The 26325-nt window shown below is 35.0% G+C and overlaps 1 protein-coding gene and 2 pseudogenes across 2 annotated transcripts in view; 1 reads left to right on the top strand and 2 right to left on the bottom strand.

Annotated features, from left to right (window-relative positions):
* LOC138306705 (contactin-5-like) overlaps positions 1–23184 on the top strand; it is a 41989-nt gene extending 18805 nt beyond the window's left edge. For both annotated transcript variants that reach the window (XM_069247167.1, XM_069247166.1), the window contains exons 9-17: positions 1027–1230; positions 2315–2500; positions 2641–2967; positions 5742–5896; positions 6880–7047; positions 10265–11555; positions 12360–12522; positions 13947–14114; positions 23009–23184. In XM_069247167.1, the coding sequence (XP_069103268.1) occupies positions 1027–1230; positions 2315–2500; positions 2641–2967; positions 5742–5875 (851 nt within the window). In that variant the 3' untranslated portion in view covers positions 5876–5896; positions 6880–7047; positions 10265–11555; ... (1 more) ...; positions 13947–14114; positions 23009–23184. The remainder of the gene's footprint in view (positions 1–1026; positions 1231–2314; positions 2501–2640; positions 2968–5741; positions 5897–6879; positions 7048–10264; positions 11556–12359; positions 12523–13946; positions 14115–23008) is intronic.
* On the bottom strand, positions 17175–17745 carry LOC138305745 (uncharacterized; annotated as a pseudogene).
* LOC138305744 (uncharacterized) lies at positions 20162–22029 on the bottom strand (annotated as a pseudogene).
* Positions 23185–26325: the final 3141 nt, after the last annotated feature.

Here is a 26325-nt window from a genome sequence, read left to right as displayed (position 1 = left end):
TGAAACATTAGAGGAAATGCTTAAAATATACAAATGACAAATATACTATAACATTGAAGCAAAAAGAATATCATGATGGCGACTGATGACGTCACAGTGTTTTACATACATTGCGTTGTATTTGCACCAGTTCACACGATATTTTTTCCTTATATTTTTTATAACGTTTATTGATATATGTTATTTTTTCTGCCAATTAGTTTTAAAAAGGATCATTCAACAATATAAGGCAATGGATTAAATAGGTGAAGTTCACGTCACAATATACATTTCTCTTCTTGTTTTACTTTAGCTTCCAATAGTTACTGTTGATATGATGCAATGTACAGCACAGGATAGTTACAAAAATGTGGACGGTATGAACTCCATTCCCGTAAACAGGGTCGACGCCCCCTTTCCTAGGATAAAAGGAATCAAATCATTAACGCATATATACTCCATTGTCAATAGCATGAATAATGGGATATGGGAAGAGTTGTTAATATGTCTATCTGGTGGTGATGTGCTGTAGTTCGGTTACCTGCTGAACGAACGTTAGCACAGCAAAAATGTCTGAAGTGTAATATACGGCAAAATAGGCGCGGAGATTATTTTCGAATGGTGTTAATGTACTATGTTTATGACGCCAGTTGACTACCTAAGGAAACGATAACCGCAGTTTACGTTTGCATGATATCCTCTACCTTCCTGATATTTGAAAAATAAATGTTTTTGGTTGATTAGTTTTATGGTAAAATTTAAAAAAATGTATGTAGCATTCAACAATATGAGACAGTTTTCATAATTGTATGCCTAGTATATAACATTTACATCCATGCGATTCTTCCAAATATATTGGCATCGTGCCCTGTTGACGTATTTAACTGCATTTTTGTGAAGCTTTGGTTTACGTTGGGTTAAAGTGATCAGTTACAAACGTTACCATTAATAACAATAGACTAATGTATTCAGAATGTGTGTTTTATATGGAATAGTTCCATGACAACAGTATTACTAGTACACGCTATATTGTTTAAATACTTACAGTTGCAATGGAATCCAGTAGAGCGAGGATTGAACACCTAGCGTATAAGCAAGACATTACATCAACCAATGGCCAAACAATTCCAATAAATTCGGAAATAATGTCAATAAACCAGGAACTCGTGGTACACCATCGACAAGATTCAAATCTGGATAAGCCGTTAGACAGAACAGGTGCAACGCCAAGGAACTTAAACGGCATGGAAGGTATAAACAATAGTTTAAGGGTCTTACACACCTGGGAATGGTAATTTGTATCTATCAAAACACGTAAAGACGAATTAGTATTGTTTCATTATTTTTCAGTCACACAAGTTATTAACTTAAAATATGACCATCGTTTTAAAGGTTGGTGTGCTTATTTCTACTTCAGAATAACAGTTTCAAAATAAACTACTGCATCCGATAAAAATTGTATTAATCTGACATATATATACAAGATGATGTGCTTCATTTTGGTAATTAATGTTAATAGAAAATAATTTTTTGACACCATGTCTCAAAGTTCAACATACTCCTTTTTGACATATTCAACAAACCATACAAAACGGTGCGATGGTTTACTTTTTTCAACCCTCTTGTAGTGTACAAGAACACAGTTTTCCCTTCCTTAAGCTATGATAAAATAGGCCGTCATGGTTGCTTGATTTTTCGTTTTGTTACAATAGTTTCAGCATGCATGTCTGGTTAAAGATTCAGAATACTTTAACTTCACCGAAATATTAAAAGGCCAGTACATTATTATTGCATATTTATAAGCATATTATTGTCATCACAATGACCCTGTAATATATATACAGTCGCAATCAACATACGATGTCTCAAATGTCGTCACAGTGGCAATTTAAGTGAAATGAAAAACGTTCCGATTACATAAAAAGCGTGAAAAATACACATTTTTAAAATGAGCGCGAAATCTCTCATTTCTTAAGTTGTTTATATTAAAAAGTCTAAAAAATTGAAGTAAAATGTTTTTATACTTCAACATGCTACAAGTAGATACAGTGATTTTATTCAAAATAGTTTTACTGCGCCGTTATAATTCCAGCTCTTATACTGTTATACCGTAAATTTCGCTAAATTCGCGGATCCATCCAAATAAGCGAAATTGAATAAATTGATAAACATCATGGTCTCACGTAGCCAGTTTTAAGAATGTTGCTTAATAATTTCCAAACAGTAAATTAAAATTGTCTATACTAGCGAACTTTATCAACTTTGCTGTGTATTTATACAAATTTGTCGACTGCAGCATTTTAATATCATCATTTTTTTTTCTTAATTTTTATAGATAACACCTCAATATCGTTTGATATTGCGGGTGCTATGTTTCCATGGGAACCATCAGCGTTACTGTTGGCAGAACGATTCCAGTCAGGTTTGATCGACGGCTCTATACGCATGGCCCACAAAGCGGGGGAGCAAATGTCGATACGCAGAGATAGTACAAGTATCGCCTTAGCAGCACCACCGGATGGTGAGTGAAATAATTATGTTTTAGATTATTCATCTTTTGTATTTAACATCAACTGTCAGTATCAAATAGTTAGGTGTGCTTATTGTTTGTTTTTACATTTGATATGAAATATGAACATACCGGTTTATGATATTTTTCAGACCCTGATTGTTCTGGTAAACCAATAGTTTGCCTTGGACAGGGTGGATATATGAAGGCAGTTGGTGAAACTTCCGTGTTGGCCTGTGCAGTGGTATCTTCCTCTAAAGTTACCTCGGTCAAATGGTTTAGAAAAATCGACAAGCAGAAAACGCCAAGTGAAGTACAGATAGACAACACGAAGTATTACGGAGGGTCAGTGGATTCACCTTCTCTTGTGATAAACAACACGGATCATAGTGATGAGGGCTTTTATCTGTGTCGTGCCGAGAACAACTACGGATCAGGCGAAAGTCAATCGGCTTTACTGCAAACATTCAACAGTAACGGTATGATACCTTTTAATTTTAGCCTTTTAACACACAGAAATGAGACGCCTGCGTATGAATCCAAGCAAAAGTGAAATTCTCGACAGATCAATTGTCAATTATATATAATTTTATATATATAATCACTTTGAGTATATGAAACTTACTCTGTGATTATCTGCAGTAAAGTTTTAAAGTTCACAACATTGTGGAGAACTCGTTTCCTCGACCATTCCCTTAAAGTAGAGCGACAAATGGGAAAATCATACATTTTTTCATACAACCATAAAATTTTATGAAAATTGACTGCGTGTAGCCTAGACTACCACAAAGATGTCTACACCCCGGAGTCATTGCAAAATGTACCTATTCCCGATTTTTTTTTCAAGATGGCCGCCATTTCCGTGGGTAAAACTTAACAAAATTAATTTGCACAAGTTTTATGCTTTTATCAAAAGGTGCAGCTTGGTATTTCATTAGTTTTCTTAGTTTCGCCACGAAAATGGTGATCATTCGAAAAATACCCGGAAGTAGGCATTTTTTCCGATTGCTACCGCCCTGATTCTCTCTTTTTAATAGCGATAACTACTTGCATGTCAAGTTCGTTCTTTTATCAAAAAAAATGCACAATGTTCCCATTTTTTTGCCATTTGCCGCTCTAATATAATGGGAGATCATTCCAACGCAAAATGCAATTTTCAAGGTATTACTACAGCAAGCTGTTCTTTTACATTGGCGGATGAGTCGTAATTGCTGGTGGCCGTGTATCCAGAGCTTTGTTCGCAAATCAGGCTCTTTTAAAGCGATGAAGTTGTTGTGATACGCCCAGTCTTGTTGTGCCAGACAATCTATTCGTAGAACCAACTGTTGTATGTCGGTGTCTGGACGTTTGACATCGAAGCACAGTAATCTACTCTGTGAGAACCCCATAGTCGAAAAGTGCGGCTTTACGTGCGAGGTCCGGACAACGACCTTCCTGCAAAAATATATTGACTGGTGTGGACGTTTTATCTGTTAAAACTTGAATATGTTTGTCTCGAATATACGGAAGGAAGGAGACCATTGATAAGTATACTCTCATCAATTATCGGCAGTTTGTTTTTTGCAACGAACAATAGTGTCTACAATCCTTGTTTTTCTATATTCTACATGTGTCTGCCCCAAAACGATTGTCAAGACATCAGTAGTTAACTGTAAATATAGCCCGATTGTTTTACTATTTTCACTATTATTGATAGCAATCAAAGGTTTCTAAGTAATGTCAAAAGCATATATCTCTGTGGCCACAAATACTATTCTCATCAGCAAACAAAATAAAGGCTTCGACATATACCCTTACACTGGTGCTTCTAAGGTATTCACAATATGTTTGATGGGTTAACAAAAGAAATACGGACTCACAGACAACCCAAATGGTAACATGTACCATCTCTATGATTTACCCTCGAATGAAAAAACAATAAACTTTTGAGAGTTCCCGAAAATGGGTACGTGAAAAAAAAAAATCTTTGATATCCATAGTGATAATATTGTCATTTGGTTGGATAATATCCATAAAACAACTGATATCTTGATATTGAAAACGTGTTTTTGCTAACATGGATTTTTAAGTGTCTAAAACCAAATATAAGCCTGAGTGATTTTATTGCGTTTTAATGACACCAGCAGTCTCTAAGCATTTTATTTCACTTTGTTGCTCCTTCGCAGTGAATGTACGATTAGTATGATTAAAAAAGTTCAGGTACTTTGTTGAAGGGAATGTCAACATCATCTCTGATCCAATTTGATACTGCTTGTATATAAGACCAAGACGATAAATGCTGTTCTGGATAATCCATGGTAATTGCTATTAATTATCCTTATCGAATGTCGGAGAGGAAGGACCACATCCACGAAAACGCTAATTAGAATAATCGTTGAGGGACTCTCCAGTACGATCCCCTTATTTAATAGTTAGACTGTCTCTAAGATGATTGATTACCTTTAGCCCAAGAGCGTGTGGCAGAAATTCCACCACCAGGTTTTATAGGTTCGGTAAACTGTCCCCATAGAATGAAGACACGTTTTTCTTCAGCATTATGATTTAAATGTCCCTAAATACGAGAGAGGCATACCCAGACTCCTGAAAGTTCATCTGTGCACTCAACACAGTGAAGAGCTGTTGTAAAGCAGTATATGAAACTTCAAAGTCAATTGACACCAGTAATTTCTAAACACGTTTCGGAACAACGAGAACATTTAGTCAATGTGTGTAGATGGGGCTGGTCGGGCCGATTTAATGCTAGACTTCATTTCCTATCTGCCTATTACCTTCAAAGTCTTTTTGAATATCGCCGATATTGGACTATACATGCAAATTAGATTGAGTACCTGTTAATCGTCAGTTTCCCCTTGGTGGCCCCCAAGACATATGTCGGCTTGTTAGCGGGACTTGATTGATGAAATTATTCTATTCCAGACGTACAAGGCTATTTTATATATTAGTAAAGCAAGTTGATACTATCTTGTTGTGTAAATGAAGACGAATTACATGGGTACTTGTATAACTCATTTTTATGAGCTTTTGGCAGCCATATCATCATTCTTTAATTTATACGGGCCGAATATGTATACGTACATGTATTTGGGTGAAGAACTAAATCGTTCAATGACTACCGCCGAAAAGAGAACAGCACACTATTAGACAAAATTACAATATCATCGTAACATTGCAGAGCTAGATCCTTCAATAGTTGGCGGAGAACACATTCTCTTACGGGGCTGTGCATTCATTCATGTTATTTCATTGTCTATAGATAGCCAAGTGACGGATAACGAAGCCAGAGCAGTCAAACAGGAAACTGTGACCACAAACCAAACCACAATGGAAGACAGTCCATCCACAGCAGCAGTAAAACAGGACGCATTACAAAGAGAGAGGCAACGATGAAAGATGTAAAATTATCAAAAGGTACTACTCATATCAGGACACTCCTGACACCTGCATCGCTCACATTGTTGTTTATAATCAGTTAATACATATTCAAAGCCCAACAAGTCTGGTTATTTAATTAAGCTGATTTACAATACTATACTGAAGTTAATTTTAAATTTGTTCACCTTTTAGAGACCTGCAAAATCTTTTTTACAGGTTTGGATGTCAGCTATATAGTGATGCCATCAGATGAATTATTCTTTCTTACACTCAGGTTGTTTTAGTCTGTATTACATAGCTACTCATACAATACAGCCTCGTGGTATCATGGCGCCACAAAATTACTTATTTGTCTTAATTTAAGATACTAACTTCATTTTACTGTAAAGGCTTCAAGCCTATGGCAGTGGAAAATACTAAAATTCAGGTTTATCAGAGTAAGAGTTGGCAACTCAAAAATTTAAAAAATATATATATATAAGAGTCGCATGGAACTGCAAAATAAAACAGGATGGATATAGTAAATAAATATCCTTTAACAAAATATAGATGAGATAATAAAAAAATGTATTTAAGGTCACAAATCGCTTTCTTTACACACATATTATCTACATAGATTGTTATGAGATACAATAAATGAAACGAGTATTTGACATGGCACCAAGGTCAACATGTAATATTACGTTGCAACGAGTTTAAGATTTTATTCATCTCGTAACTATATCAACATTTCTTAAGTCTAATATGTATACGTATATGACATGCATTTGGGCACATGACTGAATCCTTTAATAATAGATGGGGAATAGAATTGTAGACACTTTAAAGAAATAACAGTATCATATAACGTTTTACTCGAGTGTCAAACAAGAATGAGAATAGTACAGCTTCAAGCTACACGAGTGTATTGCATGGGACCAGCCAGAAGTGACATCTTCCTCAATACTATGATGTATTAGATATTATTGCGCTACTGCATTTTGCATTTATTTATGTTGTTGTAATTGTATTGTCTATAGATGGCCAAAGGACGGTTAACGAAACCAGACCAGTCAGACAGGAAACTATAAATACAAATCAAATACCAATGAAGGACAGTTCAGACACTTCAGCAGCGAAACATAGCACAGTGCCAGAGCAATACCGAGAGAAAGAGGCGACGGTGAAAGATGTCGATGATACTAAAGGTAATTATCAAACAAGGCATATCCGAAGACCTGTATCGCTCACATTGTTAATTCCAATCAGTAAATATATACAGAATCTCAAACATATAATAATTAAATTAAGTTGAGTTACAATTAATATATTATTGTTAATTCTTAATTATTTTGACTCCGCCTCTCACCTTTTCAGAGACCAGTGCAATCATTTAGGCATAGCATACAATACATTATTATATCATACCGTCGAGGGTAACACTGGCTGGTCCCATGCAATACACTCATGTTCCTTGATGCTGCATTGCATAATTACAAGTTCAATACAGCATCGTGACATCACGGCGTCAAAACTCATTTTTATTTTCAATATTTTAGCAGTTTTAGATTGTTCACAACATTTTGTGATCATTTAACTGGAGTTTGAATTTTAGTATTGGAATTTTGAAGGTTAAAACTAACAGCAGCTTTAATGGTTATTCAGTGTTTGTCGAGGGTCACAGTTTTACTTTTTTAGAATTAGCTCATCTGTGTATCGTAAACATCAATAAATATGGATTGAGGTGTATCACTTAACGTATTGAATTTTGATTGCGTGAGCACTTTCGTTATGAAAACATGCATTATACATATCGGAGATGGCCAGTTTAATTCATGTATACAATACACAGAGCTAGAGTAACATAGATGTATTACATTACTTTAAAATCATTTCTAGTTTCATTAGACAGTCCCTTTTTCTCTTTAAATGTTTCTCCTTTATTTCTGTTCAATTGATATCTCTGATTGACATTTGTAGAGACTCAAGCTCATAATGATTACTTCCAGAATCACAATTAAGATTTATATTATTCAAAGGCAAAGTTAGTGTATACAATATGGTATCTAATAGATTCTTCGCCACATACGTTGCCACTAGATTATACCTCGATCAAATTTTTATGCAGACTCCTTCCTTTTGTGTCTTATACGAGGGAAAGCTATTAGATTGTCATCATCAACTTGATACTTCTTTGAAACTCATTAAACTCTAAAATTACAAAATAATTCATTAAAACAGGATATGTTAGAGAAACTAATTCAATTGCAGAACAGTTTATAATGGTATTGCAATACCCACATATTTTGTAATAACCTTTCTACAAAATATCATTATATAAATCAATTTGCAATCATACCAAGCTTTATAAATTAGTATTGAATTATATATTAATGTTATTAATAAACTAAAACAAGCATACTTATATTATTATGTAACGTTATTTAAATAAACCTTGGTAGATAATGTCCATTAAACGACAAATTTACCCGCCCTCAATTGTTTGTTTACAATATTAACTTCAGATAATGAGCTAACGTTTTAGGAAACGTTTTTTGATGTATTCTAACAAGAAGTGGGTAGATTATGTTTGCAAACTTTTGACGTGACCGAAAATATCTCTCAAATTCGATATCCTCTGTTTTTAAACATAGCAGAACATCTAACCTGCACATGTTTGATCATGATATGGAGTTATTTATAATCCTAAGAAAACAGTATGGCTTGATGACATAAAACGCGATTTTGATAACCTTTTGGATAAAAAATAAACTCTGACATACAAATCTACTGGGCAACCGTAATTTGGCCTTTTGAATTCAAAAAAAAAGATAGTCGTTAGGCATTTATTTGTTCCTGAAAGAGGTCCATTAATTCTAAAGGCTTTTACCATAGATAGCTTATTTGAAATATTGTAAGAATACAAATACATTTCGTTTCTCTCACTGAATAGTGTTGTTTTAAAGGAAGTGACAAAATAATATTGATCTCTATATAAAGGTAGAGATGTGCCATAATGATTGTTTCTTATCTGTGTAGAGTAGTTTACGTGGTATTGAAAGAGTCACTAAGTGGCAATTTAATTACCTGTTGATTATATAGACAATCGTTATCATTTTTGGGCAAAGCATAGCATTGTGTTTTATAGAACATACGATATTGTTGCTGACTCCCTATTGGAACTCTTCATGGCTATCTTACAAAAGTTGCATAGATACCAACAAACATATGATGCTCACATGCAGCAAATTGAAACAAGCACAATAATCCAGAGAGGAAATTTCTTATAATTCTTTTAAAGATATTGATTTATAAAATTAAATGCGGTGGCGGTTATATATATATACAGGTTGTTTTGTTCACAGGCGCACGTGTTTTGTATTAATAAAACGATTTTATAATCGATATCACTTATATCAAGGTCGGTAACTAGGTAACGTGACCGACGACACTCTTCTTCACTTTAAGCGGCTAAAACACGTTATACTTACATAGCATGCTACAAACTATACAAGACCGTATGATGGGCGTCGGGGTCGTCTTGGCATACTTATGCGTTTGCGACGGAATCTTTTTATAATTTTCAACTGAGAAATGGATCTTGGTGTAAAACTACATGTAGACGAATTTGATGCGTTGAATTTTTTTCAGTGAGGATGTACTATTTTCATAGTCAGTATATTTCGATCACTGCATACTGTCAATATTTTACGCTGCGAATATCTGTCAGGATTGTTGTCCTGGAGATGGTACGGTTCTGCATGTAATGTTAAACAGCAAGTGTGTTTACACTCTCAACATTATACAGAATGTGTTGGCATAGCGAATGCACATTAATCAAAGTTCACACACGTGCATATATTTTTTTATAGCTTACATCTCGTTTTATTTGAATGGATTGATTACTTTGAAAATCAGATTTCCAGTTATTTTTCAAAATTAGAAGTTGAGAATGAAACGCAAGAAAAAATGCCAACACGTAACGTTACACAACTATTCGATCGAAAGTGTTTTGTTGTGTTTCTGAAATAGTGCGTTTGTCCTCAATGTCTACTGTCATGTCTAATCACTTAATTATAAAGTACCTATAACTAATAGTTTCCAGCATCAAGATCACACCAATCACTTATTTAAGTCGTTTGATAAGTGGAATTAAAATCATGATAATATTAATCAAAACCTGTCATTAACAAATATGCTTGTTAGTTAGTGATTGATCGTCATTAATCAACGGTCCAGCATTTTATACCAGTTTATAGTTTACGTTCTATTCAAAGTCCCTGTTTTGAAAGCAAATAGAAAATAATCCGTATTCGCTTCTTTTTGTTGGGGTTTACAAAAATAAAAAAACATATTAATACCAATAAACATTATTACGCCGCACATTTGAAATTAACTATTTAAGTTATACAATATTCATTTCAGATATCAAATCCGTTATTGAGATTGTGAAAAGGGGAGATATCAATCAGTTTGAACTCCTTTCGAAGAGGTTGATGACTGAAGAGAAGGAGAGCAGTCCTGTTGTTAGTATTCTTCATGTCGTGGCTCTTTATGGATCACCGGAAATGATTGAATGTATTGCAAAACGACAAGACACAAACTGGGACTCTGGATACAATGTTCGTGAATATTTATTCGGAATAGACGTACCGCAGCTCCGAGAAGGCACATTCACAGCATTATATATAGCTGCGTTTCTAGGCAGAACAGATATTGTGCACTCACTGATAAAGCACTCAAGTGAAGAAAACATTGATGTCTGCTTTCAAACATTTAATAATAATAAACAACTGGAAGAAATATTCATGTCAAATCAAGCAGAAAAATTGAAATTAGCACATTCCAACCTACAAACCCACCACCGTTATTCCAGGGCATCGCCTTGAGAAAGATGGAGGACAGACCCCAGTTTACATTGTTTATTCAGTGCATGTGAATCGTACTTCTACTTACGCACTGAAAAGCCTCGGTGTGGTTATCATTCGGAATCCGTATGTATATACCAAAGAGTGGAAAGACATCAACAATACTTTCATAAAAATGTCTATTGAAGATAGAAAAAAGGCGAAAAAGATCTTATCACGTCATCAACAATCTCTGTTGATGGAGCATAGCAATTTAAGCATTATAAATGTGACCCCTGTCAGATACAAGAACAATGGAGCAGACATCGTCAAAAAGCCGTGTATTGCACTCTATTGCAGTACCAAGGGCGTAGTTCCATTAGGAGAGACTGAATTCCCCAAGCGGTTAGACACAGGAGACGGTGACTACATGGAAGTCGATGTCCACGAAGGAGTTGCCATTTTCAGTGGATATCAATCGTTGCCAGGCAACCACTATCGTAATCAACTCAAGACGGGTTGTGATATCGGAAGAACGACACGAGAATACGACTCTGGTGGAAATCGATTGATGCCTATGAGTAGGACACTTTGCCCATTTGTAAGATTTGATGACAAGATCGGGTTTCTGACATGCGGACACGTTTTATTCGACGTTTCAAGCGCAAACACCCTTGGATTTGAGTACAACGATATCAATATATCTACGGCATTCGGAGGGTCGCCGTGTGGACATGTCCAGATGGCTATCTGTGACCTGCATCATAATACTAGCATCGATGTCGCTGTCGATGGATTGACTGATTCGTGTCGGATTCCAGAAAATGGTCAATTTGCTAACGGGGCGCATAACAGCTACAAAGAACCTGGTAATAATGATAAAACGTTGAGCAAGCTATGTTAATTGTAAATATATATCTCAATAGCGTATTACCAATCATTCTCTGCAAATTGATAAAAGATTCATATGCTTATGGTTTATGTATAAATTGTTTGATATATTTAACTGTATCTTAATTTGATACTTGACTCGATATTATAATTATTTTTTAACTATTTATAAACTCACTGAATAAATTAAATTTGATTTCATGTAATTCGTTTTATCCCAGGACTTTAGGAACTTCAAGAATACAATAGTGGATCTATCCGGGAAGACAGAACATAATGAAATACGAAAAATTAACACGAATTTAAGATACTTTTTATCACATATATATAACAAAAGTCATTTTGTCCCGCCGTATTCAAAATCCTGATGTCACGTCAGTTTTTCTGACGTCCTTGTATTGTTTCTGTTCTTACGAAAGAATATGTATACGTACATGTACATGTATTTGGTAGCAACACTAGATCCTCCAATGATAGGTTTGAAAACACTGTAAGAAGAAATAACGATTACCATTGTAACAATTCACTCGTTCATGAAATTAATTAGTACATATGGTATTAATCTTCTGATAATATATATATAGGATCTTACATGAGTGTTCATTTCACATGAGATTTAATGAGACGAGTCAAAGAAATTTTAATTTTTGCGAGCCTTTATCAAATAACTCCAATTGTGATAAAACAATATCTTCCTCACTTATTATCATTTATTACACATCTTTGAACTTCCACAGGACTTTGGCTTACTTCATGTTATTGTATTGTCTAAACATTTGTAGATGAAACGAATAACGAAGTCAGAACAATCAAGCAGGAAACTGTGACTACAAACCAAATACTAATGGAGGACAGTTCGGACACTTCAGCAGTCAAACAGGGACACAGTGCTAGACACAAATACAGAAAAGGTGACGACGGTGAAAGATGTGGATGACATTAAAGGTAATATTCATACTGGCACCCTTTTGAGATCTGCTTCGCTCCCATTGTTATTCCAGCGTTAACTGCGAAAGCGCTAGGGAAAGCAGACTTGTTTTGATATTTGGTGTTTTTTTTTTTTTTTTTTTTTTTTATTCATTTCAAGAGCATGATAAATTCATTTATTATATATATACATATATACACAAAAATATGATAATTCAATTAAGCTGAATTTAAATTAATGACTTGAAGTCAATTAAAAAAATCGTTTGACTCTCTCTCTCGCTTTCAAGAGACCTGCCGAATTTTAATTAAGGTTTGAATTTTAACCATTTAGAGATACCGTAAGCTAAATACTTTTATCATGCCCACAGCTGTAACACTGATTGATACCATGCAAGACGCTCAGGTTGCTTGCGGCTGTACTACATAGCTTCACATGCATCACAGCGCAACAACATTACTTTTTTTGTCTTCTTTAAAGGCTAAGCTGGTTGAATTATTAAGGCTTCACGCCTATGTCAGGGGCAAAAAAACTGCTAGATTAAATTGCTGTGGTGTCACACTTTTCACAAGGGAATGGGTGGAATTGATTTAATTGGTTTATGACACGTTACAATGTTATTGAAAAAGTTCAGAGTTATCAGTATTAGTTGGCAGTTCAAAATAAGAAAAAAACATAAAAGAGTCGCATGGACGGGTAAAATAAAACAGAATGGCTATATTTAATAAATACCCTTTTTTGAAATAATATACCTAGACGAGACTTAAATTGACGGTCACACATCACTTTGTTTACAAAAAAATATATCTACCTGTATCATGGGTTGCTATGTAATATATAAATACTATCTGCATTAGAGGGTGACAGTGCCTAGTGTAACCCCAAGGACATAACTGTCACCCCGAGACGAAGCCGAGGTGACAGTGATATTCCAAGGGATGGCACTAGGCACTGTCACCCTCTAATGTAGTTAGTATTTATTTTATTACACCAAAAGTCTGGAAACAAAACTATTTTTCATATATTTGCAATTTATTGAAGCAATTTAGACTGCAAAAGTCGAAAACTCACCTATGTCACCGTCGGCAGTAAAATAGCATATCAGCTTCAACTCATTGGCGTTTATTAGACCATTGCATTGTAATGTGAAACAAATACTCACAATAAGCATTCAGTGAAACATTCTTGTTCTCTTGTCATGCATTTGGGTGCATAACTAGATCATTCAATGATAGGTAGAGAATAGAATGGTAGACACTATAAAGATATACCAATATCATATAACGTTTTACTCGGGTGTCAAAAATAATGAGAATAGTACAGCTTCAAGCAACATGAATGTATTACATGGGACCTGCCAGAAGTGACATCTTTCTCACATAGTATCAGGTATTAGAGATCCTTGCACTCCTATTAACTCGTGTTATTTTATTGTCTACAGATGGTCAAAAGACGTATAACGAAGCCAGATCAGTCAGACAGAAAACCGTGACCACAAACCAAACCACAATGGAAGACAGTCCACCCACATCAGCGGTAAAACACGATACAGTGCTAGAGAGATACAGAGATAAATGGACGACGATGAAAGATGTCGATGACAGTAAAGGTAATTATCAAACTGGGACACTTCGGAGGCCTGCATCTCTCACATTGTTAATTCAAATCAGTTAACTATATACAAAACCCCAAACATATTACTGTATCTTTCTCGGATTTTGTTTTATTACAAAATAACAGGCTTGCACTGTATGCCCGCTTTGTATTAGTGAACAACCTACCCTAAATTAAAGTCTCAATCTTCAATAGATGCTCTGTGCCTGGAGAAGTAGAAGAATATATACCAATGCAAACTTGAAATTCAATCTGCAATAGTGTTATCAACACCAGGAATGTGAACATTGACACAACATGTTAAACTTTAAACATCTCAAAACAAATGTCCGAAGTAGTTCCATATCCAGATCTGATTTTGATGGTAGAGAATTAATGATGCTAACAACTCCCGTATTGTGTGACCTAAACAATATATTTTTATTAGTAAGTAATTGTTTATAAAAACTGAAACCCCATTAAAACCCTCCAAGAACCATGCCTCAATAAATAGCTTGATTTTCTACTTTAACAGCAAGATTTTTCATTGTAAAATTTGCAGTGTCAATTTCTTAACCTAGGAAGCATAACACAGTGCAAGGGCCTAACGTCTTTTCCTCAGCAATAGAGACTCCCAGGTTTTCACAAGAAGTTAAGAAACATTCCAATAAATCCTTACGTTGGATGGAACCAGCTTTATCTCCAAAACGGAAATCATCTAGATAATATAGTACAGACTGTTTTCCTGATTTATTTTAAACTACCCGTTTCCAAGTACTTGAACATTTCTCAAATAAGCTGCATGATAATGAACATCACATTGTTAAGCATTTATCAAAATAATGATAACCCTGAATCTTAAATCCCAATAAATCAAAGTCATGTGGAGACATTGACAGTGACCTAAAAACTGATTTGAAATCGGATTTTGCTAAAAAAGAACCTTGATCTAAAGTTCGTACCGATTCGATCGCCGCATCAAATTTGGTATACTGAACAGAACACAACGCCGAATCGATACCAGAATAAACCTAATTATCTTCTGGCTGTAACAAGTCGTGAATTAAACGAAACTCCCCATAGGTACTTTTTGGAATCAGACCCTCGAATTCGTTAAAGATTTTTCCTTAAATGGACCGGCAACCCTTCCAAGATCCACTTCTTTTTTAACTATATTAAGGGTTATATTGACTGTCTGACTGAACTTTAATTTAAACAAATTATATCCCCCCTAGTACCCTGATAATGCAAGGAAATCCCCTCTGAAAACCGTAAACAAGCTCCTGTGTGATTTGATGGTTTTAGAAAATCAAGCAATTCCTGTTTCAATTTATCAGTATTTATTGGGGTTTTTTTTCCCAGATTGCACACTGTCATGGGGATTTTTCCTTGACTGATGGCTGAAAAGACTCAGTTCACCGCACTGCACTATCGCCCCATTACTGTAGGAAGGTGCCTTCTTCATTTTTGACAGTTTTGAGAAAACATGTTTTGTTTTAATGTTGCGGATGAACCATTAGAATCATAAAGTTATATCAATGATATATTAAGGGTCATGTTACAAAATAAATATGTGTATAACATGAAGGTCAAGGGTCAACTATAATTAGATATATGACTTAATTAACGCTGCTACATACATTTAGATACTAAAAGGTAACTTCTGCTGTGAAGGCTCCTTCTTGCACATAACAAACACATAATTTTTTATGAATGTTTATTGCATGAAAGGGTTTTCATTTTTTTAAATTAATCATTTGAAAGATATTTTATCAAATATTTGAAGATATATAGAATGAGTAAATGATAATCTATGTTAGAATATAGTAGCATAGCATTTAAAGTATGTAGAAGGTGCACTTACCTATTTCAAATCTATTACTTAAATTCCAAAAACATTATGAATATTTGTAGATGGTTTCACAAGTTATGCTATTTAATTCCATTGGCAATGAATATATTTACACTGTTATTTCATCACATATTTTGATTGTTATAACTCCACTCTCTGTTTACTTATCGCCTTCGTTGTAATCACTCTCCTCAATATCATCTATTTTGTCCTTCAAGGCCTTGCTTGTTTCCAGGGAATTATAATACCCATGAAATTTCTCTGGAATGATTTTTGATCGACAGAGAGACAACAAATCATTCTTCTTTGCCACCGAGATTGGTCTTTTTGCCTCGAAGCAGCTGGTCAGCAGAACATCTGTTTGGGGCCTGCAACGTCCTCTATCACGAATCTCTAAAAACTGTTCAGGATCATATACATAACTTACAAACAATGGGTGTGGCGTTTCTTGACGAACTTGGATCCACTTTCTGTTGAGCCAATTTACTATTCCACCAGACGCCCCCACTTTCATATTATTGACAATCCCAGATTTCAGAGTTTTTAAATCATAAAAGTCCTCGAACCTCATAGGAATGTTAATGTATTGCTTATTCCGTCGAGCCATGCTGATGACTGATGCCCACTGACTTGGGACGAATATCTGTGTGTTCTTCTTGGCATGCTCGACTGCTGAGTGGATTGAATCAGACTCCATTTGAGAATGGCCAGACTCAAAGAATTTCTGATTTATCTTCTTCAAATGCTGATGTTCCTTAATAGCATTTAGAAGACCACTGGCCATGAATTGGTTTCTGTTTTGGCCCCCACAAGTATCGGAATAGAAAGTTATTTCTTTGACACTGTGTGGTTTGACTATGCTATCTATTTGTTTTAAGACACAGAATCCAACCTCATTACATCATCTTCCTCCTTGTGTCTTGTCCCATAGATAGCATATCCCTTTTCTAGTCTGAAAGCGAATAGAAGGATATATTATAACAACTTAACTTTCTCTTGTAGTATAATTCGCCGACAAGGGGCATGGAGTAGGCAAGACTGCTTCCAAATCAAATGTTGAAACATGGGAGTCCTTTTGATGTTTTGTCCTCTCTTTATCTTTCATTTGTTCTTCTCTTGCCCACTCCTTCATTTCTTTTGGCGGTTAAAATCACGCTCCGTCTCTTCGTCAACACTTCCACTTTCTTTCTGATGGTAATACAATGTACATGTGGAACACTGGTCTCATTTAGGTTTGTGGAAAAAAAGGTTGTAATTTTCACAAAATGATTTTCTGCATCTGCTTTCTTTAATTGGATATGTTGTATCAGCGAAGTATTTCTGTTTGAATAGTTCGTACATGATTTTTATATTGAGTTCTCCACTTAAATATTGCTTCTTTGATTTAGCGCGGGAATAGTGTGATTCCATGACTGGAAATGACTGAATATGCTGGTGGATCAAATTCATCAGGTATTGTGGGATTTTGTTCCCAGAACTTTGCTTTCCTCGTCTGTCAGTTCCAACAAATGTACCATGAGATTTCTTTCTCAATGCTACTTCCACAGTTTTTTTACCAATATCTAGAGTTTTCAAGAAGAAATTCCTACAGACACGGAACGTGTTGTCATTTAGTGTAAAATGGAAGGAAGGAAACTTAAGTTTCTTCTTGCCAGAATTTTTGTCTCTTTGAGTGGTGTTTTGACACAGAAATGTCTCCCATGTTCCAATATGTGTCGAAAAGTGCCTGTCTTTCTTCTTCTGAAATTTTTGTAGAACATTTGGACCTACAGTTGGTGCAGTTGACAGGTTCCATTTTCTTTGCATAAACTAGTCCCCCGTTGCAGGAGACATAGGACAACCTTTTGCTTTTTAGGGCATCTGACAGGATGACCTATTGCCATTATGCACCGTCCGTCGTCGTGCGCCGTCCGCCGTGCGTAAACTATTCATTCAAACGACTTCTTTTCAATAACTGAAAGGCCCAGGGTACTGATATTTGGCCTGTAGCATGCTGGGATAAAGGGCTACCAAAATTGTTCAAATGGATTCCCTTGACCTTCATTCAAAGTCACAGAGGTCAAAAAGGCTAAAATCTTCAAACGACTTCTTTTCAAGAACCAGAAGGCCAATGGTACTGATATTGGGCCTGTAGCATGCTGGGATGAAGGGCTACCAAGTTTGTTGAAATGAATGACCTTGGCCTTTATTCAATGTCACAAATAGGCTAAAAACCATTTAAACAACGTTTTGTAAATAACTAAGAGGCCTAGAGAACTGATATTGTGCCCCTGACATGCTGGGATGAAGGGCTATCAAGTTTGTTCAAATGAATGACCTTAACCTTCATTTAAGGTCACAGGGGTCAAAAAAAGGCTAAAATCTTTAAACGACATCTTCTCAAGAACCAGAAGGCCCAGAGTACTGATATTGGGCAGGTAACATGCTGGGATGAATGGCTATCACGCTTGTTCAAATGAATGACCTTGACCTTCATCCAAGGTCAAAGGAGTCAAATAGGCTAAAATCTTAAACGACTTCTTCTCAAGAACCAGATGGCACAGGGTATTGATATTGGGCATGTAGCCTGCTGGGATAAAGGACTACCAAGTCTGTTCAAATTAATGACCATGACCTTTATTCTAGGTCACAAGGGTCAAATAGGCTAAAATCTTTAAATTACTTCTTTTCAAGAACTGAAAGGCTCAGGGTTCTTATAATATGGCTGCCTTATGCTAGTATGAAGGGCTACCACGTTAGTTCAAATTATTGACCTTGACTGTCATTAAAGGTCACAGAAGTCAAATAGGTTAAAATCCTTTAACGACTTCTTGATAATAACTAGGATGCATATAGACCTAATATTAGGCGTTTGACATGCTGGGATGAAGAGCTACCAAGTTTGTTCAAATGAATGACCTTGCCCTTCATCCAAGGTCAAAGTGGTCAAATAGGTTAAAATCTTCAAATTACTTTTTTGTGAGTAACTAAGAAGCCTAGATACCTGCTTTTAGGCCTGTGACTTGCTAGGATACCATATTTGTATATTTGTCATATATACCTTGATCTTCAGTCAAGGTCACAGGGGTCAAAATGGCTAAAACACTTTAAATGACTATGTTGTATTGTGCCCAATATTCACGATGACCATTAAGACCCATGGGCTTCTTGTTTGATTCCTCTTTTTATTTCGTTCCATTCCGTTACCTTTGATGTTCTTTTTTTCTAAACAGTTTTCTCTTTACTGGACTTCTGTATCTTGCCTGTTTATGGAGTGTTTTTATCGGTTCAGGGTTCTTTGTCTTTGGTGTTTTATTCAGGTAATTGATGCCATCTGCTTCCGGTCTAATGGTATCTGTTTTGTTGATGGCATCGTAGTGTTCTTTTCCTCTGATAGCTGTACATGCAATCAATATGTGGATGATTTTTTTATGCATGACGGGTTAACTAAATCTGGTTCCACATCTATAAGTTGATTCTGCATCCTGCTTGTGTATATTATGACTGGCCTCGGTATGATATTGGATAAAGCCAATAACATACAATCTGCGAGATCCACATTCCAAGTTCCAGACTCACGAATCTTTTCAATTCACATAGATATTTCTGCCTGTCATCTGAAAGTCCCGTAGTGGATCTTGCAGCCAAAAACGGTATGTTCATAATTATCTATAAGATGATCCGCGATATCTGATCTCAATTGTGTGGATATCATTGGCAATCTGGTGAAGAGCAGCATTCAAAAACAGTTTCCATCTACTTTTCTTGCAATTCTGTGTAGATTGTTGCTAATCAACAAATTATCTAGTCTGGCATGATGGTATTTTTCTAGCAATTTTGCACTTTTTGAAGAGCACTTTTCCTTTTTTTGTGTTTGGTTCTTTCAATGTTGAGTTTTTTCTTGGTTCAGCTTTTCGTCTTTTACGCTTTTTGTGATGCTGACATTGCAGGAAAATATTTTTCTCTTTCCTCATCAGGACTAAGTCCTGCAAATGACATATTATCCTCTGAATCGGTAGAATGGAGATCTTTTTTTTCGATGGCTGGTAGTCTTCGTCTAAATTTTCGCAGCTTATATCTGTTTCTGGGCTAACTTCTCTTCGTCGTTTTCAGTGAAGCATCTTCTGGAGCTCTAACATCGTGATGTTGTCTTTCCGTCTGTTGCTTCACTACAAGTAGAGACATAATTTCCTGCTGGTGTGTCCTTGGAATTTTCAGTGGCACCAGCATTCTCACAGTTCCTTGATAACGTTCTCTTCATTGGGAACGGCGTCCTTAACAACATCAGCATTCTCATAGTTCCTTGTAGCGTTCTCTTCATTAGGAACGCCGTCCTTAACAATATCAGTATTCTCACAGTTCCTTGTAGCGTTCTCTTCATTAGGAACGCCGTCCTTAACAACATCAGCATTCTCACAGTTCCTTGTAGCATCTACCACATCAAAACCATCATTGGGAAATATGTTTTTGTATGATTGATCAGAAATTGCCAGGAGAAAATTTTCATCAACATCTGACCACTCTGAAGAGTTTTCTTTTAGGTATCACAGATTTAGATGATTAAAATCCACATATGAATCTTAGGACTACATGAATGATTTTAACAATTATCACAATACATATTATGAATTTAATATTTTAGATTAAACATAACATGTAGAACGATTTTACTTTTTTCATGGAGATTTATATTTTAGAGATTTATTATTATTTATTAGAGATGCATTTATTATTAAAACATGTTTAACTATTTAACAGAAATATCTTCAAAAATACTTGCAATGTCTATGTTATTGTTCATGTCGATATGCTGAGATTTCCCATCCCGTGTTTGACTTCATTCAGCTTCAGATCTACCGAACTACATCGTAGATGTTTACTACTACAATGGAATTCACTTATACCTGCTAAGCCATTGTTTCTATACCTGTTATCAAAAGTAATTAATTTTATCTGGGTATAGGCGATGGGGGCCTTCTCAGTTAAGTTCATGTAATGTGATACCTAAACTCATTATAAAGAGCTGTGCAGTAAGGTGCCTTATCAGAGTAGGCACCTTCTTACTGTAAACAGAGATGAGAAGGCACCTTATTACAGTTAACGATGTGTCACTTTCAGAGAAGTATGTTTTTATAAATCAGGTAATAACTTCATTTGCAATTACCCAATTGCTTAGATTTTTTCACACAATGTGGAGATGCATATTACCAATACTTATGTATAAAAAACTCAATTTTGCCAAAAATCTGATTAGGCACCTTTCTGCAGTAATGGGGCGCTATGGTCTGCAGAACAAATACTCCAAATATGAGTGTACCTGCAATTATTATATGCACATTAACCGCTATTGAAACCAAAGCAAGGTGATGACTTCTGAATGTTTTCTGACCCCCTCCTTGTTACCTCCCTTGACCACATTGTTTTTCCCCATTCTACTGGCTTGAGAGGTCATTACCATGAGCCAAATATTTGAATAAAATTGGTTCCATGGTAAACCAGGAGATTGGCTAAGGCGAGCCCTAAATTGCTCATCATAGAATCGCCAACCCCTCGGCACACCCTGATAAGCTGTCCCACGTACTGTCTTTACATACTGCAAAAGTTCCTGCACCTTAGTGGGAATTCTTTCCAAATAAATGGCCATACAAATGTGGAAAGCATTTCTCCACATTTTACATTTTCTCTTTACAAGTTGGGGGCGGGTCTCAGTCACCCCACTGGACCCGACAACCATCGACACGCTAGGAGTTGTAACGTTCAATTATGAGTAACCCTTTAATGGATGAGCCAAATTTATATACGACCCCGTATTTGTTTGTTTTATAGCTCGGGGCACATGGTCACCGATGGAGTGGGACTTTAGGGGGATGCTTTTGATCTCGAGGGTAATGGCATTATTAATGTTACCATTAGCATGTACATTAAATAACATTTGCGGTTCGTGCTCTATGCCCATACCTGTGATACCATCCTCCACTTTGACCTCCTCTAGCTCTACTAATGGTACCTCTGGCGGTGGACCACGTGGAGTTTGATTCTCGCCAGCGACGGACTCAAACCTGAAGTTAACCGATGTTAACTTAGTATGCTGGGATATCATTCTATACAATGCTATCCCATCCCAAGCGATATAACTCTAAAATATTAAACTACTGTAAAAGGGGGACAACTCCTGTGACCATGTATTTACTTATACACAAATATGTTTCTTTTCACAAATTTATCTAAATGGTTATAGAAAAAATAAAAAAGATGTACATTGCCAAGAAACCAAGAACGACATTTATTGAAATCGAGTGCATTGTATACCATTTTCGTCAGTTGCTTGTAACCGGCTTGACTTCGAATATGGCTTATTTTCGAATTATGCTTATTTTCAAGTTTTCGCCGTAGGTAGTTACAGGACAAATAAGTAAATGACTACGGCTTATTTTCGAAGCCGGCTTATTTTCAAGTTTTTTTTAAGATATTGTCATACACAGTTTGTAACATGTTTTTTTTTTATTTAATGTGCTTTTTATTCCATGACCTAGCAGCCACCCCTGATAATATATTATTAGCAAGACACCCTTTCAGATTATTTTTAGTCTGCAAATGAACGTGAATTCAACACTGGTAAAATAATATGACAATTACGCCTGACGCGAGTAACGATGCAGGAACAGAATAAAATATGAATCCTAATTAATTAGATATTCATTTGAAAAGTAATCAAAACGTAAGCAAAAGCCGGAGACAGAACCTTTAAACAATGTGATATAACGTCATGTTGAACATTATATAACAATATATAACAACGTTTAAGTAGTATAAGTTACATGCATGTGATAAGTATCATAAAACACATGGTTGTTACTTACCGATTTATTTTCATTAATCAACGGTCCAGCATCTGTCTCCATTCATACCTGTTTATAGCTTACATACTCTTCGAATTCCCTGTTTTGAATAAAAACAGAAAAACTGTATCCGCTATTTTTGTTGGGGTATACAAAAATAAAAATTATTAATATCAATAAAAAAACAGTACGCTTCATTCGAAATGAACTATGAAAAAAAATATCCAATACTCATTTCAGATATCAAATCCATTGTTGAGATGGTGAAAAGAGGAAACATCGATCAGTTTGAAGTCCTTACCAAGAGCTTGATGACTGAAGAGAAGGAGAGCAGTCCTGTTGTTAGTATTCTTCATGTCGTGGCTCTTTATGGATCACCGGAAATGATTGAATGTATTGCAAAACGACAAGACACCAACTGGTCCATCCTCTCAAAGTAACGGCACTACCACTAACTTCAAAAAACTACTGGAAGAACTCTTTTGTGTTAAAGCGCGCACCTCTATTATAAGAACTCCAATAATAATTAATATCCATTATCTCCCAATTGTTCTATTGACGAATTCTAACTTTTACCTTATGCATGTGCTCAACATGTTGGTGCTTTGTTGGACCAAGGCGATGTCCGCAATACGAAACTCTAACCAAAATCGTGTTCACATCTCTACCTTGATGGCCACTACTTGTAAAGAAGTGACTTTCAGTGTCTCAGTAAACTATAGCGTTGAAATGGCAAGGTGATATCTGCGAACCAAAGCGCGATGCGTAAACCATATACCAGGCTACTATTACACGACCTTTACTGTACTCAAAGGCCTCCGTACTTGAATAGAACAGATTGACTTGACTATAACTACGTTTCCTATATACACTAAATAAAAGGTTTATCTTTATTTCTGACTATTAATGATAATGATGTTCATGAGAATAATGATAATATGCCTGATAATGATTATGATGATGATGAAGATAAGATGTTGATAATGATGATGATGATATGATGGTGATAATAATTATGATAATGATGATGATGATAATGATGATAATGATGATGATGATAATGATGATAATGATGATGATGATGATAATGATGATGATAATGATGATTGATGACAAATGATTGCTTTTTTGTTTTATACTACATTTATTATATAAATGCCTTGAAAAATAAACAATTACAAAAAAAGTCTATCTTTCCTAAACATTTAACCATTTTATGAAAATAATCTATATTCTCAAAATTACTACAATACAAACATTTGTAAACTAACGTTGTGGATATCTGCTCATAAATCACATAAAAAGCAATAAGGAGACATCAAAAGAAGAAACGAAATTTGTAACAAGTGTAATTTGAAATTTTTGAAAAGAATATGAATTTTATTTTATTTGGAAAATTGTCCATTTTACATTCAACTCAGGCGCTGAATAATGAATCATTATTGTAGAACACCATCGATCTTGAAAGTGATAATACATAGGACATAAAATATTAGAGAGTTTTCAAGTTAAATAAAATTGTATTTAGCTTTTGAGAGACCACGATAGAAAATATATGTACTTTGTCATACCAATATGTCAATGTTGAAAATTATGTCATTTACCACTGTCTAAACTATGTGTATGTTTGTAAATGGAAGTGTGCACATAAAACTGAAAACCTTTTGATTGATAAAATATGATTTATTTCGATTGATTAATTGATTGTTAGAATAGTTTATTCACGGTTATAATGTATTTGTATAACATATCAAATTATGTGGTTTATATCTTTCATTGCAAATATAACAATCAGTCATTTTTTTTTTCATTAATCTGCTTCATAGTTGCAGTACATCATATCTGACAAGTAACATAATCATTTTATCTTTTTCAAGGGAAATCCTCTAAAGACACCAGCCATAAGAAGAGACACTGAAATAGTGGATCTACTTCTAGAAAAAGGAGCAGACATAAACACGGTTAGTATCTCAACACGCTTTTATGATACTAATTAATACCCAAGTAAAATGTTTACATATAATTGTTTTGATTTTAGAATGGCACATACATTGTCCATTTAGCATATGCATTAACGGGTCTCGATACACGCTCAAATATGTAATTAGATATCGTACTCAAACCCCTTATCTCTCAAGAATTCTTAGCAGAGTTTCCGAATATCCTACCTTTTGTTTCAAAGTGATTTTTCCACCCTTTTGCATCATCATGTTTTTGTAAACAACCCATATATATCTCGAGACTTCAGATCAGTTTGGCGTATTTGTTGTGAGTTAAGAGGTTAATGTATGGGATATTGTTGAAGATAAATACCAGCATTTGATAGAAAGAAAACATACCCTAAAAACTTGAAAAAAAAACATGGCTTTCGAGAGTATTTTAGTGGTAGTCAAATATGTTTACGATGTTTTTATTGATTTCTTTATTTGAGTTAACCCCTTAATTTTCCTTTTTCAATTGAGTTGTTACAGTAAAACGTCATTATTCTTAATAACAATGACAGAGATAATGCAAGCAACTGGACATATTCTATGCTTCATTTTGAATTATTTTCAATTATTATTTTATAAACAACGAAGTATCTGACTTCGTATTAAAACGGAATATCCAATCCCAGTTAGTCAACTTACAGATAAGTAGCCATGCATATCGCTCCGTATAAATCTGTAAGTGTGTACGGTAAGGCGTGTTAGGTGTGATGCATTGACCAAACAATAGGTTTTAATCTAGAGTTAGCTGTTGTATTGTGTATAGGATTAAGAGCCACTCTATAACGACATCTTAAATTGTAATTTGAAATTGTGATATTTAAAACAAATGTACAAGATTTGTTTAATGTGTAGTTCTGTACGTATATGTACTTATACCATATATACTGTGTATGTGGATATATACAATTTGTATCTCTAGATCTGCTAATGTAAATGTATATTAATTGATTATAAGAGCATATGCACTCTTTCTGGAACATAATATAGAGTTGCACTTAATAATTATATACGTTAATAATATTTACATTTGGCACTGCGATTTCCCATTACCCCCATGTTAATCTTGGCTGCATCTATCAATGCATAGAATGCAGTCCAGATTTGGCGAAGTAATACATTGTACAGACTAAATGTTACATTGTATACAAAATGTAAACAAACAATATGGCCGCCGTAGTCCTCGAGACTTCTCCTTGGCTGTGAGAGACCTTGACAACAAGTAAAAACGGCCTCTAACAATTCCAAAATATTTTTAAAAAAATAATTATCAAAACCTTAAATATATTTATGAAATCTTCAAAATAAAATGATAAGCTAAAATTATTAATAAATTTGTAAATGGAATTTGTCGCCTGCTCAAAATGGACATGTGTTCAAGTGACTTGGAGTTCGAGAAAGAAAATCAGCTACCCGTGGGCAATTTTCACATCAATTTACCAGCAGATCTCTTAGCAGACCTCACTGCTAGCGATTAGAATAATTTTTACTTAATATGGACTCAGAAGAAATTGAAAGTTTTGCAGAAGCAACGGCAAGTTCAGTCGCAAATCTCTTGAAGGATATACC

Source organism: Argopecten irradians, chromosome 13 (genome assembly GCF_041381155.1).
Source record: "Argopecten irradians isolate NY chromosome 13, Ai_NY, whole genome shotgun sequence".
Taxonomy (NCBI): domain Eukaryota; kingdom Metazoa; phylum Mollusca; class Bivalvia; order Pectinida; family Pectinidae; genus Argopecten; species Argopecten irradians.
Note: the sequence above shows the minus strand (reverse complement) of the source record. Positions and strands in the feature narration are given on the sequence as shown.